This window comes from Rattus norvegicus, chromosome 5 (assembly GCF_036323735.1).
Source record: "Rattus norvegicus strain BN/NHsdMcwi chromosome 5, GRCr8, whole genome shotgun sequence".
Taxonomy (NCBI): Eukaryota; Metazoa; Chordata; class Mammalia; order Rodentia; family Muridae; genus Rattus; species Rattus norvegicus.
The window spans coordinates 135,505,385-135,522,893 of NC_086023.1; the positions used below are offsets into that span (position 1 = coordinate 135,505,385).

Here is a 17,509-nt window from a genome sequence, read left to right on the forward strand (position 1 = left end):
TAGGGACAGTATAAATTACTGTCTTACTGGTGTGACTTGTCACAGTGCTTCCGTTTACTCACTCATTGATGAAACAGGACAAGTACCTACCTCACTTTCCTCAAGGGAAGTATTTAATAAAATGCTGTCTATATTGACTGGTAACCCAGGCTCACTGTTCCTCAGGACTATTGGAGAAAGTGCCCGGAGGGAAGCGACTGAGTTCACTGGATGACAAGATTCCCCACAAGTCTCCACGTCCAAGACGTACTATCTGGTTGTCTCGAAGCCAGTCAGACATTTTCTCTCGTAAGCCCCCACGTACAGTCAATGTCTTGGACCCCTATTACCAGCCACGAGATGGTGCTACACATACCCCAAAAGTCAACCCTTTCAGTGCACGCCAAGACCTCAAGGGTGGGAAGGTCAAATTCTTTGACCTACCCAGCAAATCTGTTATTTCCCTTGTATTTGACCTGGATGCACCAGGGCCTGGAACTGTATCTCTAGCTGACTGTCAGGAGCCTTTGGCCCCATCTTCCAGACGGTGGCGGTCTTTGCCTGGTTCACCCGAGTTCTTGCATCAGGCTTGTCCATTTGTGGGGTGTGAAGAATCACTGTCTGATGGGCCTCCACCACGACTCAGTAGTCTCAAGTACAGAGTAAGAGAGATCCCACCATTCCGGACATCTGCCCTATCAGCTACTTCAGCCCATGAGGCCATGGATTGCTCTAACCCCCAAGAAGAAAACGGTTTTGTTCCCAGGCCTAAGGGGACCAGCCCATGCAGTGGGGCTGCCTCTGAGGAGATGGAGGTGGAGGAAGAAAGGCCACGAAGAGCTCCTGTCCACTTCTCTATCTCTGGAATAAGCTTGCAAACCCAGGGAGAGCAGGACGGGTGAGATGGGGACAGGACGAGTCCCTGCCTCTCCTTGGGGATGGACTTTCAGCTGAAACTACGTGATCCCCTTGGTGCACAGCCTCACTCCTCCCTGGAGCTCTCCTGCACAAAGCAGGTAGAGCAGGCAGGCGGGAAAAGCCTGGCTTAAAATTGGGCTTTCTGTGCCCAATGGCTGCAATATGAGAGGTGTTTCAATAGTTAGGGCCAACCTAATTCTAAGTCTCTGAAATCCAGCAAGGAGCTTTGGCCCCCATGGAACACAGTGCATGTCCTAGACAGGACCAAAAAACTTATTTCTAGGCTGGGCTGGCAGGTACCATGTAGCTATCACCCCAGTTCCTTTCCTACTCCAATTCTCTCTCGTGCCGATTCTGGGGCACATAAGCTACAGGATGGAAACTGGAGTTGTCGAGAAGGCCGTTGGGGCATGGCTGTTTCTTAGACCTGAAGACTGACTGGGACGCTTCTTGCCAGTATGTCTAAGACACTTGAATAATTGCTGTTTGCACTTACTGTATGGTCAGGCCACGTCACTACATCTCTATGCAAGGGGGATACCAGGCAATGTGGTGGCCAAGGACCTTTTAGCTAACCTATTCAAAGACTTTTCCAGTTGATCAATCTATTTTCATATTTATAAAGGAGTCTTAATGTTTAGCCTCAAGACTTTCAACCTCGGTGTTGGGAGTGGGGCTGGTTTTGTAGGCCCTAGGGCCTGCTCTGTGTATGTAAGCAGGTGATACAGCCTGTTAGTAAATGGTTTATACTTGGACTGATTTTCTTTCCTCCTGTAGCTGGAGCTTTGGGAACAGTCTGTCCTTACAGAGCCGCAATAAGAAATAACCAAAGAATGAAGTTGGTCAAATATTTTCATAATTCATTTCTGTTGATTTTTTTTTTAAAAAAAACTTTCCCCAAAACACTTTCAGATTAAAAAAATAATAAAGTTGATATTGCAGGTGCTAGTTAGCCTTATTTTTACCCTTGTACCCAGGCCTCTGAGTTTACAAAGAAAACAGTACTCTGTGTCTGTCAGGACCTGCTTGTCAACTCTGTAAGCAGTTAAACGGACATACATAGAGTAAAGACTCAAATGACTTCTATTTGAAATACTATTTTGCTACATAGCTCTGCCCGACTTAGAATTCACTATGTAGGTTCCTGGGATGACAAACACAGGCAGATATTGGAGTCAGCTGCTGCCCCAAGCCAGCTTCATCTTCTGGTTGTGGGCTTTGGAAGGACGGGAAAACTGGCTCTTGGCCACTGTGAGGGGCACAGTTTTGCCGCTTAGATATACCTTGTTGTGACATTCAGGAAGCCAAGGTTCAGAGCTGCAGAGTTGAAGTCCCTTGCTCAGGCCCACATAGGCCATCACATAACCTGTCATGAAGGCATCAAACCCAGCACGGTGCAGCCCATCCCCGGGTACAGGATTAGGACTGGCTTGGTTCACCAGCAGCTCTGAGGTAGGCACATCAGCTGTCCTCTTACACGCCATCTCCAAGCTATCTTTGTGACCTTGTGTGGAGCCAAGCTGATCACCTTCTGCCACTTTTTGTTCAATTTTCTCAGTCTTGAGGCTATCTTCACAGACCTGCTTTGTGGGAGGACCATCTTCAGCTTCCTCCAAGGTCTGTGTCTCTGGTTGACTCTGCAAAGCCCTCTTCCGTTTGTCCTTACGTCGCCGCCGTCTCCGCTTGTCCTCTGCCACAGCCTCATCCGTGTCAATTATAAGGTCAATATCGTGTGACTGAGGACACTGTGGTCCTAGAGGGCACCAGCCATAGGCCTGGAGGTTGGAAAGAGCATAAGAAGGGGTGCCATACATCAGAACCTTCCCTCCCCAAGAAAGGGATTTATACCCTCACCGAGAACTTGTCACAGATGCCAGTGGTATGAGAATGACGGCAGCTCACAGGGGACATACAGCAGCGGTAGTCAATGTGGCCTCTCATGCTAGAAGGATAGCTGCAGAATTCCAGGGCAACATGTGGGCTGCCAGCTGCCCGCTGCTTCCCATTTTCGCGCTCACTGCAACAGCGCAAGAAGGTATTACACCATTAGCCCACAAGCTCCACGAGAATAGGGGGTTTGTGTTTTGTTCACTGCTGGATCCTCGGCACCTAAAAACCGTGCCTAGCATATGGTGGGTACTGGATAAATAATCCTAAGTGAATGGCATAGGCTCACACCAGGTCCCACCCCTTTCCAACACCCACATTCTCACCATTTCCGGAAAGCGTATTCTAAGTAGGAAGCCACAAATCGAGCGTGGAACTCTGCAGCATATTTGGTGTCATAAATGCCTGCCGGGAACATCTCACACAGGTCAGCAGTGAAGGTTCCCAAGTTCTCAGGCAAGTGAGCGTAGAAATTCTGGTACAGGAACACCAAGTCTATAAGCCCATTGTGCAGCACCAGCGGCCGCCGGGCTCGAATTAGTTCAAGGAACAGTGTCCGTACTGACTGGCTCTGGCTTTCATCTCCCTAGATGGAAGGGAAAGGGTCAGTGGGAAGGACAAGGTACCCAGTCTGCACCCTGTGCAGCACACATACCCAGGTTTCCCACCTGGAAAGTACTCCCTCATTATCTAACCCCAAGCCACCCTTCCACCAATGTCTCCTTTCCCCAGCCTTGTCACCAGTGGGCTCCCCATACTCACACAGATGTCCCCCAGGCCTATGGAACAAGAAATAAACCACGGAGGAATGGAACTCAAGGTTAGCGGAATCGGGAGGCCTACCTTGTCATTGCCTTTATGGTAGGGGATCCCCTGAGCATACTGCCGGTTGAAGTTGAAGCCATGCTGTACCAGGAACTGTACTGACTTCGGTTCTATAACATACTCCTCCATGCACAGTAGGGTGAGATTGAACACTTGAGCCAAGTAAGAACTGTCACCCTGAAACACACGAGGATCTGCTTTCCCAAAAACTGGGGGAAAAGCCTCAACCTTCTTTAAGATCTCAACTCTTAGGCCCCATGCCTCGGACCTGGGATGAGGGGGGTAATTCATACCTTATCTGGTTGCTGCTTGAAGCAGGCGAGGCCCAGGGACAGGACAGAACGGGTCCTGGCAGCATGACACACGGCCTTATAACGTTCCTCGATGCACCTTAGAGTTGGGTTTGGGCATGGCTATGGCTGAGTTAGTTTCACAAAGGATCCAAACTACCCCACCTAACTCTAGGGTTGAGATCTACATATGTGTTAGAGCTGGAATTACAGACAAGGCTTATACTTACTGGTTCAGCAAACTCTTCCTATCCCCAAGGCCACTCAGCTCCTATGGTGGGTAAACGAAGATCGATTATCCTCTACACCCACCACCAAACCCTTCCCAAGCATCTGCTCTCCCTTTTCTCCCCCGCCTCACCGTGTCCACCGCCACAAAGCTAGCTGTCTTTAAGGCTAGCAAGAGTGATGGCCATATCTCCTTGAAGTTGTCACTCTGCACATCTACCACGGGAACCCGAACTACAAACTCCTCTGCAGATTGTGTGGTTCTGTTGACACCACCTGGGCATAAGGACATTGAGGGATTTAGATGTTTTCATAAGATCCTGGTGGGTCAAACACCAAGCTAGATTTGGGAGAGGGGTGCCCACTGACAAGTTTTCCCCTAAAGATTTTGCATCCACTGACTCTAAGCACAAGCCTTCAAACAGACTGTGCCTTAAATTTGGAAAGAGGGCATCTGTGTCTTCCAGTGCCTTTACGTGGAAATCATTTCCCTTTTGCATCATAATCAGGAGAAAAGTGGACTAGATATTCTTTGAGGGTTCTTTATCCTCCAGCCTGTAACCCCAGGACTAGAGAGCAGAAAGCTAAAGGACCCTGACTTCAAGGCTAGTCTGAATTACAGAGCAAGCAAGCCCCTATCTCAAACACAAACAGATCCCATAAAGTCACATATACACGGTGCTTCAACAGCTACTAGAGTGCTTCAAAGTTAGACTCAAGCTCCACTTACCATGGACGAGTACACAGTGCTCTGGTATTACCTATTGACAACCACTGGGCTCGATCCAAACCACACCTCCCAACTCACCCTCACCGCTCTACAATCCAACAATTCGGGTTTTGCAGTTGCAGGCGCTGCACACTGGGATTTGTAGTCCAGGAGAGCTGAGGCAAACAGAAGCTACAGGCCTGTTTCCGAACTACCAACCCGAGGCTTTTCCCTCCATAGGACCCCTTAGGCTTCTGGGGCCACTCTTGGGAAGCCGCTCACCGTCAGAGGGCGTTGGAACTGAAGGCACACCATCGTCACTGTCCGCCGCCATGACACCCCTCGCCCCTAGCCAGCTTTCTATAGGAACGTAGAGACTTCCGCTTAGTCTTCCCCGAGCAAGTCTGATCTAGGATGGGGCGGGTCTCAGGGTCTCGGTCTCGCAGTGTCAACTTCCGTTCCCAGTGGTCCTGTGGAGCGTGGGCCCTGCGCGCGCTCAGTGTCTATTGGCTGGCCGTCCCGAGTGAAGCCACGCCCCTTGTGGGGTTCTCTGGAGCGTCCAGCCGGAGACGGCGCAGGAGGTAATTTATGCTTCCGCATGGTGTGGCGGGAACGTGGAACCTTTAAATTACAGCAAATTGTTTCACCTGCACAACTCAGGGTTGGCGTGGGTAGCGCAGGATTCCTGCGTGCTGGGTCGGGAGAAAGAATGCTTCCTCCGCAGAGCTAAAGCATGCCTAGGAGCTCGGGAGATAGGGGTGCATGCATGGCCGAGTAAAGGGGACCTGAGCATGAATACAAGCCAAGAAGGAAGTGAGAGGGAAGAGTTCTGCAGGACACAGATAGATAAGCGGTGAAGCGACCAGGAACGTTTTAAAAGATGATTCACACAGTAATAATGTGCACTTGAGTTAAGGGTTTGGTAGTACGATGGCAAGGAAGAACAAAGATGATTGAATTTGACTCGTCGTAAGACCGGTAGTAACAATGTCGGAAATCAGTCTGATCCTAGGGAGTGTTCTCTGGCCCCACCGACCTAGATTTCTCCTTATTCAACTATTTCAGTGGGGGAAGTGTCTTTTATTGATATGCAACATTGAAAAAGGTATCTGACTTTGACTCACTGAAAAAGGTATCTGACTTTGACTCTTCTCCCACCCCATTAGTTTATTTATCAAGTTTGTATTGTGTATAATAAATATACGTGGCGCGGGCCCTGAGGAAACAGAAAACGACCTCTCATAGAGGTTTGTGTGTGTGTGTGGGGGGGGGGGGTGTTCTTTTTTAAGATAGGTCTCAGCCAGGAGCAGAACCACACACCTTTAATATCAGCACTAGGAGGCAGAGCAAATACCAGGACAGCCAGTGGCTACATAGAGAAAGAAATTCTTTCTCAAAACAACACAAAACAAACAAAAACCAAAAAACAACAACAAAGATAGGAACTCAATGGCTGGCTTCGAACTTCTCTTAAAAGAATTTTAAAACAAGGCTGGGTGCATGACATTAATCTCATCGTTCAGGAGGCAGAGGCAGGTAGAACTCTGAGTTCAAGGCCAGCCTGGTGAGCTCCAGAACAGCCGGGACTGCACAGAGAAACTCTTTGACTCCAAACAACAACAACAAAACAATGTCCACACCTGGAGTGCTGGGTTATAGGTGTGTACAACCACTCTGGTTTGACTTTTTAAAAAACATTTGTTACTTTTAATTATGTGGGTGATTTCTGTGTGGGTTTGCTTTTGTGACTGCAGGTGCTCATGGAGGCAGCAGGCATCGGATCCTACAGTCTTCTAATCCCCCTCTACCCCTAGCCTAGGCTGATGTTAAGGCTGGTCTGTGAGCAGTACAACGTGGATGCAATGAACAAAATTCATAAGCGCCTCCATTGGGCAGCCACGTGGTATCTGGGGATGGAACACAGGACTTCATGTACCCTAGATAGTCACTAACTGACCCACATCTCCACTCAAAGTTGTGGGTCTTTTTTAACTTTTCCTTTTTTTTAAATATAATGCCTGTTTTCGTGTATATATGTATGTATACAGTGTCCCTGTGCCCATGTTTGTTTAATGTATCTGAGTATTTTCCTGAATATATGTATGTGCACAGGGAGAATCCCTGGTGCCCATGAGGCTGAAAGATGGTGTTGGATTCCCTGGGACTAGAGTTACAGACGATTGTGAGGTGCTGGAAATCCAACTGTGTGCCGTCTGCTCTAATGCCATTAACCACTGAGCTGTCTTTTCACCTCCTAGGCTTGTGGGGTTTTTTTTTTTTAGATGAAATCTGAGTTCATAGCCATCCTGCTTAGCTTCCAAGGTGCTGTTTTACTTAAAGTTGAATAAAAAGACATTGACCAAAAGAATCACAAGTAAATTTGACATTACAATTGATATAAAAGCTGCAATGGAGAATGCCAGATATGGTGGTGGCAAAGCCATAAACCTTAGTACTCAGAACGTAGAGTTCCCAGCCAGCCAAGGTTGCATAGTGAGACCCTGTGAAAAGTAAAATAAAGGTAGACAGCTGGAGCACAGTGATGGGATGTGATTCTGGCCTCTGGATATCAAAGCACAGTGCATGCTAGGCTGGACTGGAAGGAGTGAAGCTTACTCAGGCTGGTGGGTTAGCAGGATCTCAGCCTAAGTGAGTGCACAAGAAACAGCCTTCTCCTGGAGACAGTTTTCAGTGAAACAGTTCTCCTTTATTGGGGAGTAATGAGCTATATAAACCTTGGGGAGTGAGTAGGAATTTTCAGGGTGAATATACATTATTGACTGGTGCCAATGTGAATACATAATGTTTCATTTGTGTACAGAGTAATTCCAGGTGCTTACTGGATGTTTCCTTATAGGTAGAGAAGTTTAACTTGTAATTTGGCCACCAGGCTAAGTGACTACCTCAAGGGTGATGGAGGTGGCGGTCATAAGGCTTACATGCTCTGGGATATGCAGGCCCAGGACAAGGAGGAATACAGTCCTCCTGGCAGGGTTTGGATACTCCTCGACCTCACTCTTGTACTGGTCTGGCTCCCACAGTCGCATGTCTTTCCCATTGAACAAGACCCTAGGGCACTGATTCATAGATCTTCAAAGTGATACCAAGAGGAATCTCTAAGAGTCAATAGTGTGACCTGAAAGCTCTCCAGAAGCTACTTTATGATTCTACCCAACTCCCCATCTTCCCTCACCTCATGTCCTACCTTTCAGCTACTCTTGGATGCATTACAACACACTAGATGGCTTGCAGTGCCACAGACATGCTGGCCAGGCTCTTCAGGGCTCATCCACTGTCTTGTTTAAGACACGGTCTCACTTTGTAGGCCTGGCTAGACTGGAACTTACTGTGTAGACCAGACTAGTCTGGAACTCATAGATATCTGCTTGCCTCTGCCTTCCAAGTGCCTGCATTAAAGAAGTGCCACCATGCCTCCAAAAGATTTTAATTATTTCTGTTTTGTTTTTTGAGATAGGGTTCTCTGTGTAGCTCTGGCTGCCCTGAAACCTATTCTGAAGACTCAGAGATCCACCTGCCTCTGCCTCCCCATTGTTGGGATTAAAGGTGACCCCTGATACCCTGTGATCTTTTTTTAAAAATTAAAACATTTGTATTCTTTTTCTAGCACTTTTACACACTCCGCTTGAGCTACTTTTCCTCTTAAGGCCAATAATTACTTTATTTTTTTGCCTTTTCAATACTGGGTTTCTTTGTAGCTCTGACTGTCCTGGAACTTGCTCTGTAGATCAGACTGGCCTTGAACTCACAGAGATCTGCCTGCCTCTGCCTCCCAGGTGCTGGGATTAAAGGTGTATGTCACTACCAGCCAGCTAGTTCGTTCGTTCTTTCTTTCTTTCTTTTTTTAAGATTTTATTTATTTATTTAATGTATGTTTTAGACACACCAGAAGAGGGCATCAGATCCCATTACAGATGGTTGTGAGCCACCATGAGGTTGCTGGGAATTGAACTCAGGACCTCTGGAAGAGCAGTCAATGCTCTTAATCGTTGAGCCATCTCTCCAGCCCTAGTTACTTCTTTTAAGTATCTTATACAATTTGTCTATGTGTATTGTTCGTTGTCTGCCTCTATTAGAATATACATTGTCTTCCGGCAGCAGCCATCAGTGTATGCTGAGGCTCAAGGATCTCTGCACCCATCATGGCCTCCGAAAGCTCCTTGGGGTGCAAAAAGGTAGTTCATTTCAACAGAAGTGCAAAGCCAGTGTTCAGAGTCTCACCCCCGGTAGATCTCTTTTTAGGCATATTTAAGCACAGCACATTTTTCGGTCAGTTATTTCCTGGTGATTGATGACTCAACACCCTGTGTACAATAAAACTTAAGACATCAAAATCCTTTGCAAAGTACAAGTGAGCTCATCCATAGAGATGGTTCAAACATTGACAAGCTCATGATAAGTGTCCTCTGTAGGTCCTGCCCTCGGGTAGATTGGTTGGCACACACTAGGCAGTCTATAAATATTTGTTCAAGGATGTATGGGAAGCCATTAAACAGTTCCCGTATGGAAGTGACAAAAAGCATTACCAGGTGTGTTTTCTTTTGTGGTGATGTCTCACCCGGGCTGGAGTAGCCCTCAGGCTCACTGTCCAGCTGAAGATGACCTTGAGGTGCTCAACCTCCTGGCTTCTAAATACTGGGATTACGGCTGCCAACCCAGAAGCAGTGATCATGTCTTGCTTTCTCCCGCAGAGAACAGGCTGTAAGGAGGAATTGTGAAAGTGAGCGAGTGTGTCGAGGAAGTTGGTGATGATGGGAATGTGTGCTCTTCAGTACTGTAGGCGTGGTCCTGGGGACCAGGAGGCCTTCGTGTAAAGGTGGGGGGAAGGCAGAGCAAATAGAGGGAAGTTTGTGCATTCACCCACCCCCCAAAGTTGAAAGGGTCACTTGATGAAAATGAGGTGGTGGAGTAGGGGGGAGACTATTAAACAGGTTTGGTAGGATCGCAGCACAGCAGCGATGAGATCAAATTGCTTCACTCTTTAAGCCTCTGCGTCCTCAGCTGAGTGGAAGTACTAGTCCCTGCCTGCTGGAGCCATGGCTCGACCGATCAGTCTAGTAAAGCACTTCCTGGGCTTGAGCTAACAGTAAGCACCCCCTCTAAGTGTCGGGTACTTTAAAAAAGTCCCTTCTACTCACTGTGTCTGTTCTAATCTGTGTGTTGTATGTGTGTGAGCCCCATGCATGCCGTGGTCATCAGGCACCTGTATCTGCTCTGCAATCCTGCTGTTCCCTGCTTGTAACGTTTTTTGCAATCAGAGAAAAAATAGCCAGGAAAACAGGCTGGCAGCAGTCAGCCTGTTGTATTTTCTCATGACTAATGGCCAGCCAGTAACACTTACTAGCCCAGGAAGTGATTTGGATTGAAAATAGTCCATCTGCCTTCTTTCATTAACTTGCCATCTGCTCTCAAGCAAATCTTTTCCCCTCATTCTTGGTTTCTGTGAAGTAAACTAGGTGGTTACAAATAGTTAGTATAGCTAGGCTAGATATCTAAGCAGACAGACTTCCTACATATGTCATACTCCTAGACACCCCAAACAACCCATAACCATACATACATGGTGGTAGGTATCAGATAGATACAAGTGCTCCTTTGGTTTAGGCCCAGCCCTGCCCTGCCCCTCTACTCTTTGTCTCTCGTTCCCTGAAGTCACTTACTCATCTTCTTTGGTCATACGTCCGTGCCATGGTTAGCTAAGACTATCTCACGGGTATTAGTTACTGCTCTGTTTCTCAGAAAAGACATCATGACCAAGGCAACTATTATTAAAAACAAAAACAAAAACCAAGCATTTAACTGGGGACTTGCTCATATATAGTTTCATAGGTTTAGTCAATGATTATCATAGTAGGAAGCAGTGACTGAGAACTTTGCATCTAGACAGCAAAGAAAGACAGACCTTGGGGTTGGGGATTTGGCTCAGTGGTAGAGCGCTTACCTAGGAAGCGCAAGGTCCTGGGTTCGGTCCCCAGCCCCGACCTTGCCGTGGTTGAGCTTTTATAAACTTAAAAGCCCACCGCCAGAGTCACACATGCTCCAACAAGACCACACCTCATAGTCCTTCCCAGACCGTCCCACTAACTGGGAACAAAGCATCAAATATGATCCTGTGGGGACCATTCTCATCCAGACAACTATAGGCATCTTGAAAGTGCTGAAGGAAAGCTAGACACTGTCCTTGGTAGGGTTTCCATTGCTGCAATGAAACACTGACTAAAAGAGCAAGTTGGGGAGAAAGGGGTTTATTCAGCTTACACTTTCACATTGCTGTTCATCACTGAAGGAAGTCAGGACAGGAACTGAAACAGGAAAGGATCCTAGAGGCAAGAGCTGATGCAGAGGCCATGGAGGGGTGCTGCTTACTGACTTGCTCCACATGCTGTGCTCAGCCTGCTTTCTTATAGAACCCAGACCGCCAGCCCAGGGATGGCAGGTGAGCCCTGCTCCACTGATCACTAATTGAGAAAATGCCTTACAGCTGGATCTCATGAGGCATTTCCTCAACAGAGGCTCCTCCCTCTCTGAATTCTAGCTTGTGTCAGATTGACACAAAAGCCAAGCCAGTACAGGCATGTTGGGTATAGTTGTGCATGTGTGGGACGTAGGGATAGGAGGATAGATTGCGGCTTTCTAAAGGAGTAGAACTGATAGAATACGTGTTAAGAGGGGATTTATTAGAGTGGCTTCCAGGCTGTGGTCTAAGTAGTTCAGCAATGGCTATCTCCTGATGGAAAGGCCAAGAATCTGGTGGTTGTTCAGTCTAGGAGACTGGATGTCTCTGCAGTCCCAATCTGCTGAAGTCGCTGGTGGTCTTCAGTCTACGTTCGAATCCAGGAGTAGGTCTAGTACCAGGGAAAGAATGCCTCAGCAACGGGTAGATATGCCAGCAAGAGTGAGGGCAAGCAGGCAAAAAGCAAGTTTCTCCCTCTTCATCCTTTAATGTGGGTACCACCAAGAGAGATGGTCCAGGGTTATGAAGTGTTCTTCGACCTCAATCCAATCAAGAAAATTCCTCACAGGCCTACCCAACTGTTTGGATTTTAGTTGCTAGATGTAGTCAAGTTGAACATCCATCACAGGAGATCAGGAGTACGAAGCCAGTCTGGGCCACATAAGTGAGACCCTGCTTCAAAAGTCAAAAAAAAAGGGGGGGGGGGGCCTGGAGAAATGGTTCGGCCTTTAAAGGCACTGCCTTTCCTTATAGCAGAGTTCAGTTCCTAGCACGCAACCGACAGCTCACAAACAACTATAACTCCAGTTTCAGGACACCCTTTTCTAGCCTCTGAGGGTTAGCACATGGTACCTACATGCATGCATGCAGACAAAAGACAAAAAAAAGAAAAAACGCTAGACATTCTGAGTGGCCTAGGAAGAGTTGGCTATAATTCCTGCAGGACTTCCAAGAGCGAGCCTCACTGTGGCTGACCACATTGGCTACACCTGTCTGTTCCAGGTCATCATGAAGAAGTTACGAGCATCTGTAAGGAGTCACAAGAAGCAACCAGCCAACCACAAGAGAAGGGGAAAATGTGCTCTTAGCAGCAGCCAGGCCAAACCTTCTGGCCTCGATGGTAAGGAGCTTGGCCCTCACCAGGGTTTCAAGGGACTGGTTTCACTGGCCAGAAAAGAGGGCAGGTTCTGGCTTGCTGTGTACCAAGGAATTCATTAAGAAGCAAATTCTAACTGTTGCTGTGTAACTTTGGGCCAGCTGCTCTGGGTATTTTACTACCAGTAGAATAGGACAGTTTTTTTTCCACGTTTCTTCTCTGTCCTGTGGCTTTCATGGGATCAAATGAGTTTATAAGCCTGAATGTGATTGGTAAATAGGGACGCCCCCTGCATAGGTACATAATCTGCCTAAGTAAAACTGTTGAATTCTTGTTTATGGCTGACAGAAAACAATGACTCTGACAAAACGAAAGCTAGAGATTTGGTCAAGGCTTCGCACCAACTAGAACTCTGGTCTGATTGCAGTTCTTCTTTTTTCTTTTTTTCTTTTTTTTTTTTTTTTTTACCGGAGCTGGGGACCGAACCCAGGGCCTTGCGCTTACTAGGCAAGTGCTCTACCACTGAGCTAAATCCCCAACCCCTGATTGCAGTTCTAAAGCCTGAGCGAGAGGCGACAGTAGGAGAGGCCCTGAGTGGGAACAGATTTCTCCAGGTTGCTGTGCTCTGGGTCCCTGCTGCTCCTGTGTGAAAATGATCGTGAAAGGGCCTGCAGACAGCTCAGCCTGCAAAAGCTTTTGCCACACAAACCTAATGACCTCAGTTTGATCTCCAGGACCCATAGAAAGGCAGAAAGAGAGAACAGACTCCGAGAAAGCGGCCCTCCGACCTCCACATGTACCATGGCACTCATGTCCATATATCACATCCGACATACACAATGAAATAAGAAGTAAATACTGGGGTTGGGGATTTGGCTCAGTGGTAGAGCGCTTACCTAGGAAGCGCAAGGTCCTGGGTTCGGTCCCCAGCCCCAGAAAAAAAAAAAAAAAAAAAGAAGAAGTAAATACTGAAGAGCCAGGCGTGGTGATCACCCTTGTAATCCCAGCACTTGGAAGGTTGAGACAGGATTAGGAGTTCAAAACCAGCCTTGGCTGCATAGCAAGTCGGAATCCAGCCTGGAGTGTATGAGACCCTGTTGAGGCCTTGCCTCAGAAAACTGACAAGGGTTTGGAGAGGTGACTCAGCCATCAGGCAGCTCACAACTCCTGAGAACTCCAGCTCCAGGGAATCAGAGACCTTGGACACACACACACACACACACAGAGTTAAAAATAATTCTAAAAAAAGATCCCTGAGTCCTCCTGGCTGTCCTGCAGGCCTGGCCAAGCAGAAGAGAGAGGAGTTACTGAAGACCCCTGTCTCTCCATATCACCTCTTCAGTGACATAGCCGATGTCACAGCTTTCCGAAGGAACCTGCTCAGCTGGTATGACCAAGAGAAGCGTGACCTTCCTTGGAGAAAACGGGTACGTGGGACAGCGACGTGGGACGTGGAGCTGGCACCTCGCCCTGTTTTCACCTTTGGTTTTGTTGACAGGTAAAGGAGGAGGCCAACTTGGACAGGAGAGCCTATGCAGGTCAGTATAAAGGTTGCTCTGCCTGTGCATCCTTGGGCTTAGGGGTTGTCCTCAAGTTTGAGGGCTAAGAGCTTGGAGCCAGGGTGAGTCAGCAGTGCTCTCACAGTAATCCCCCTTCCCCAGTCTGGGTGTCAGAGGTCATGCTGCAGCAGACCCAAGTTGCCACAGTGATCGACTATTATACCCGATGGATGCAGGTGATGCCAGGGACGGGAGAGCTGGCCAGACCCCAGCAAAGGCTTCCTCCCTCACCCTCATTCCTGACCTTATTTCTTTTCTGCCTGTCTTGGGTCTGCAGAAGTGGCCAACGCTACAAGACCTGGCCAGTGCTTCCCTGGAGGTGAGAACCACCCTTGGGTAGGGGAATAGAAACAACTGAGGGACAGACCACTGAGCTTCTGACCTCCACCTGCAGGAGGTGAACCAGCTCTGGTCTGGCCTGGGCTACTATTCTCGAGGTCGTCGGCTCCAAGAAGGAGCTAGGAAGGTGAGTGGGTGGGTGCACTGAAAAATAGCCCAGTGGCCCCAGACATCTTAAGACTGAGCTTCCTGGGGCTGGGGATTTAGCTCAGTGGTAGAGCGCTTACCTAGGAAGCGCAAGGCCCTGGGTTCGGTCCCCAGCTCCGAAAAAAAGAACCAAAAAAAAAAAAAAAAAAAAAAAAGACTGAGCTTCCTGCTCCAATTAGGTGGTAGAGGAGCTAGGAGGCCACGTACCACGTACAGCAGAGACCCTGCAGCAGCTCCTGCCTGGGGTGGGGCGGTACACGGCTGGAGCCATCGCTTCTATTGCCTTTGACCAGGTAAGCCCATGGCCCAGCTCTCCTCATGTGAACTCCCCTTCCTCCAAGTCTAGTCTGACTCTCAGGCGCCTCTGCAGGTAACCGGTGTGGTGGATGGGAACGTCATACGGGTGCTGTGCCGTGTCCGCGCCATTGGTGCTGATCCCACCAGCTCCTTTGTCTCTCATCATCTCTGGTAGGATAATGGGGTGAAGGGAAGCTGGGGAGGGTCTGCTTAAAGGGCCTTTGCTTACAGAAGTGCTCCTTACTTTTAGGGACTTAGCCCAGCAGCTGGTGGACCCAGCCCGGCCTGGGGATTTCAACCAAGCAGCCATGGAGCTGGGAGCCACAGTGTGTACCCCACAGCGCCCTCTCTGCAGCCATTGTCCTGTGCAGAGTTTATGCCGGGCACACCAGAGGGTGAGCCTCCAGAGGAAGAGGTATTAGTGCATCCTAGTATGTGACCCTTGTGCCATGTCACCCTCTTCTATGTCTCTCAGGTGGGACAGGGACAGCTCTCAGCCTTGCCAGGCAGTCCTGACATAGAGGAGTGCGGTGAGCACCAGCCCTAAGCCCAGCCTTTCAGGGAGCTGCCTTTCCAAGCCTGAGTATGATTCTGCAGTGAGACTAAGCCTCCCCCAGTGCTTAGCACCTAAGGCCCCTTGGCCTGAACAGGGCTGGGGTTCTTTGTTTCCAGCTCTCAACACTAGACAGTGCCAGCTTTGCCTCCCTTCCACAAACCCCTGGGACCCCAACATGGGAGTGGTCAACTTCCCTCGAAAGGCCAGCCGCAGACCTCCCAGGGAGGAGTACTCTGCCACCTGTGTTGTAGAGCAGCCCGGAGCCACTGGGGGTCCCCTCATCCTCCTGGTGCAAAGGCCTAACTCAGGTACCCAAATATTGGGGTTGGAGGGCAGTGTCCTGAGCAGGAGAGGAGTTAGGAGAGGCAGGAGAGGAGGCTGACTCCTGTCTGGCTGCCATCAGGTCTGCTGGCAGGACTGTGGGAGTTCCCGTCTGTCACCTTGGAGCCCTCAGGACAGCATCAGCACAAAGCCCTACTGCAGGAGCTGCAGCACTGGTCTGCACCCCTCCCCACCACTCCTCTCCAGCACCTGGGGGAGGTAGGTTAGCAAAGGTGCCAGGAACGAGGGATTCTTCGGTCACGTTCACAGACCTCGTTCAGTCTCTTCCTCCCACCCCCCAGGTGATCCATGTCTTCTCTCACATCAAACTGACATATCAGGTATACAGTCTGGCTCTCGAAGGACAGACCCCAGCAAGCACCACACCTCCTGGCGCTCGATGGTTGACCTGGGAGGAATTCCGAAATGCAGCGGTGTCTACTGCCATGAAAAAGGCACCACCTTTGTTGTCTTCACTGTCCTCCTGTCTGTCTCTCACATGCTTCATATGAACTCATTACTGTGTGACTGAAAAAGAATTGAACAACATTGCTGTGGCTGCCCATAGGCTGGGGTGGAACTCGGGGTATGGGGTCTTTCTGTAGAAGGTGCCAGCCCTGTCTTGTTCCCTCCCCCTCCATCTTTGTTAGGTGTTCCGCGTGTATGAGGAACATCGGCAAGGGACCTGCAAGGTGAGTCTCAAAGGTTCATCCTGCCATCTTCCCCCAGGCCCGCTTCTGTTGACATTCTGGGATGAATATTATCCGTTTCAGATTTTGCTGGAAGCAGAGGGACAGTTTGTAAACTGGGGGCTGATTGTCAGTGTAGACTACAGGGTAGGGGGACAAGAACAATTGGAGTGGTCTCTCTGTCAAAGGTATGCCAAGCGTTTGTGCTAGCTTTTGTGGGATATTTGTAGGGAGCCGTCTGTGAGAAAAGAATTGAGAAAGGCTGCTAATTTGGGTCGGGGGAGGGGAATCAGCAGTGACTGGAACATGGTGGAGTCTGCAGTGTGGAAGGAACTGGAGAAGGTGGGGCTCTGCCTCAGTCAGCCAGGCCATGAAATCATGTGTATGTGTGTATGTATGTATGTATGTGTATACATACATTCAGTGCAGTGCCCACTGAGGCTGGAGGAGGGCATTGGACGCCCTGGATTTGATGTTATAGGTGGCTGAGAGCTACCTATACTGGGTCCCCAACTCAGATCTCCTGTAAGACCAGCATACATTCTTAATCACTGAGCCATCCCTCCATCCTCACGATGAAGCTGAAGATGGCCTTGAACTTCTGATCCTCCTTCATGCTGGGATCCTAGGCACACGCCCACCACACCATTTTATCCAACACTAGGATTCAAACCTAGGGTTCTGTGTGTGAGGCAAACCTTCAGTCAACTGAGCTATGCCCCCAGCCCACCTTTGTTATCTTAGCAAAGTTTTCTTGGGCACCTTTTAGGGAGTCGATCAAAGGGGTTGATCAAAGGCAGTTGGAAATTTCTCCCTACTCTCCCTACTCCCTAGAGTGGGTAGAAGAGTCCCTGGTGTCCTCATTACCTCCCACCTTTGAATCTTGCACAGGGTTCCAAAAGGCCCCAGGTGTGTACTCCATCAAGCCGGAAAAAACCCAGCCGGGGACAGCAAGTCCTGGATCGTTTCTTTCAGCGTCATATCCCCACACACAAACCCAACAGTACTACCCAGTGATACCCTGCCATTCCCCACCCCAAGTCCAGTCTAATAAAATGCTTATTTTTGTAGTTCCTTTGGAGAACCTTCTGCGCTTTCTCTTAGCCCCTTCACTTAAGTTTGAGGGACTCAAAAGATGTTAAAGTCAGCTTGGTCTGACTTCCTCTGGCTGAGCTCCTAGACAGCTCTGGGGGCTAG

The 17,509-nt window shown here is 48.9% G+C and overlaps 3 protein-coding genes across 24 annotated transcripts in view; 2 read left to right on the top strand and 1 right to left on the bottom strand.

Moving 5' to 3' along the window:
• Window positions 1–1,842, top strand: part of Tesk2 (testis associated actin remodelling kinase 2) — a 91,875-nt gene extending 90,033 nt beyond the window's left edge. For 5 of the 6 annotated variants that reach the window (XM_039109210.2, XM_039109209.2, XM_063287111.1 and 2 more), the window contains one exon: window positions 166–1,842. In XM_039109210.2, the coding sequence (XP_038965138.1) occupies window positions 166–881 (716 nt within the window). In that variant the 3' untranslated portion in view covers window positions 882–1,842. 6 annotated transcript variants of the gene reach the window in all.
• Window positions 1,732–5,298, bottom strand: Toe1 (target of EGR1, exonuclease). Of its 6 annotated transcripts, NM_001106680.1 has the most exons (9): window positions 5,119–5,298; window positions 4,261–4,403; window positions 4,130–4,170; window positions 3,903–3,999; window positions 3,628–3,786; window positions 3,111–3,370; window positions 2,752–2,914; window positions 2,426–2,672; window positions 1,733–1,878 (listed from the first exon to the last, which is right to left on the bottom strand). In NM_001106680.1, exons 1-9 carry the CDS (start codon window positions 5,168–5,170, stop codon window positions 1,859–1,861), a joined length of 1,182 nt encoding a protein of 393 aa, NP_001100150.1. In that variant the 5' UTR covers window positions 5,171–5,298; the 3' UTR covers window positions 1,733–1,858. The 6 variants fall into 6 exon arrangements, with proteins under 6 accessions (NP_001385980.1, NP_001100150.1, XP_038965531.1 ...); NM_001399051.1 differs by having other exon boundaries at window positions 1,732–2,672; window positions 5,119–5,242; XM_039109603.2 differs by having other exon boundaries at window positions 1,737–2,672; window positions 4,936–5,173.
• On the top strand, window positions 5,282–17,393 carry Mutyh (mutY DNA glycosylase). 12 transcript variants are annotated; one of them, XM_039109200.2, is made up of 16 exons: window positions 5,282–5,417; window positions 12,311–12,428; window positions 13,683–13,831; window positions 13,903–13,942; window positions 14,066–14,139; window positions 14,241–14,282; window positions 14,358–14,429; window positions 14,629–14,742; window positions 14,820–14,917; window positions 14,997–15,141; window positions 15,222–15,276; window positions 15,419–15,610; window positions 15,706–15,842; window positions 15,905–16,078; window positions 16,274–16,315; window positions 17,204–17,382. In XM_039109200.2, the coding sequence occupies exons 2-16, from the start codon at window positions 12,317–12,319 to the stop codon at window positions 17,327–17,329; spliced, it is 1,572 nt and encodes a 523-aa protein (XP_038965128.1). In that variant the 5' UTR covers window positions 5,282–5,417; window positions 12,311–12,316; the 3' UTR covers window positions 17,330–17,382. The 12 variants fall into 12 exon arrangements, 11 of the variants coding, with proteins under 11 accessions (XP_038965128.1, XP_038965130.1, XP_063143179.1 ...); NM_133316.2 differs by having other exon boundaries at window positions 5,370–5,417; window positions 15,926–16,078; window positions 17,204–17,393; XM_039109201.2 differs by lacking the exon at window positions 5,282–5,417 and adding an exon at window positions 6,360–6,495.
• The last annotated feature ends 116 nt before the right edge of the window (window positions 17,394–17,509 follow it).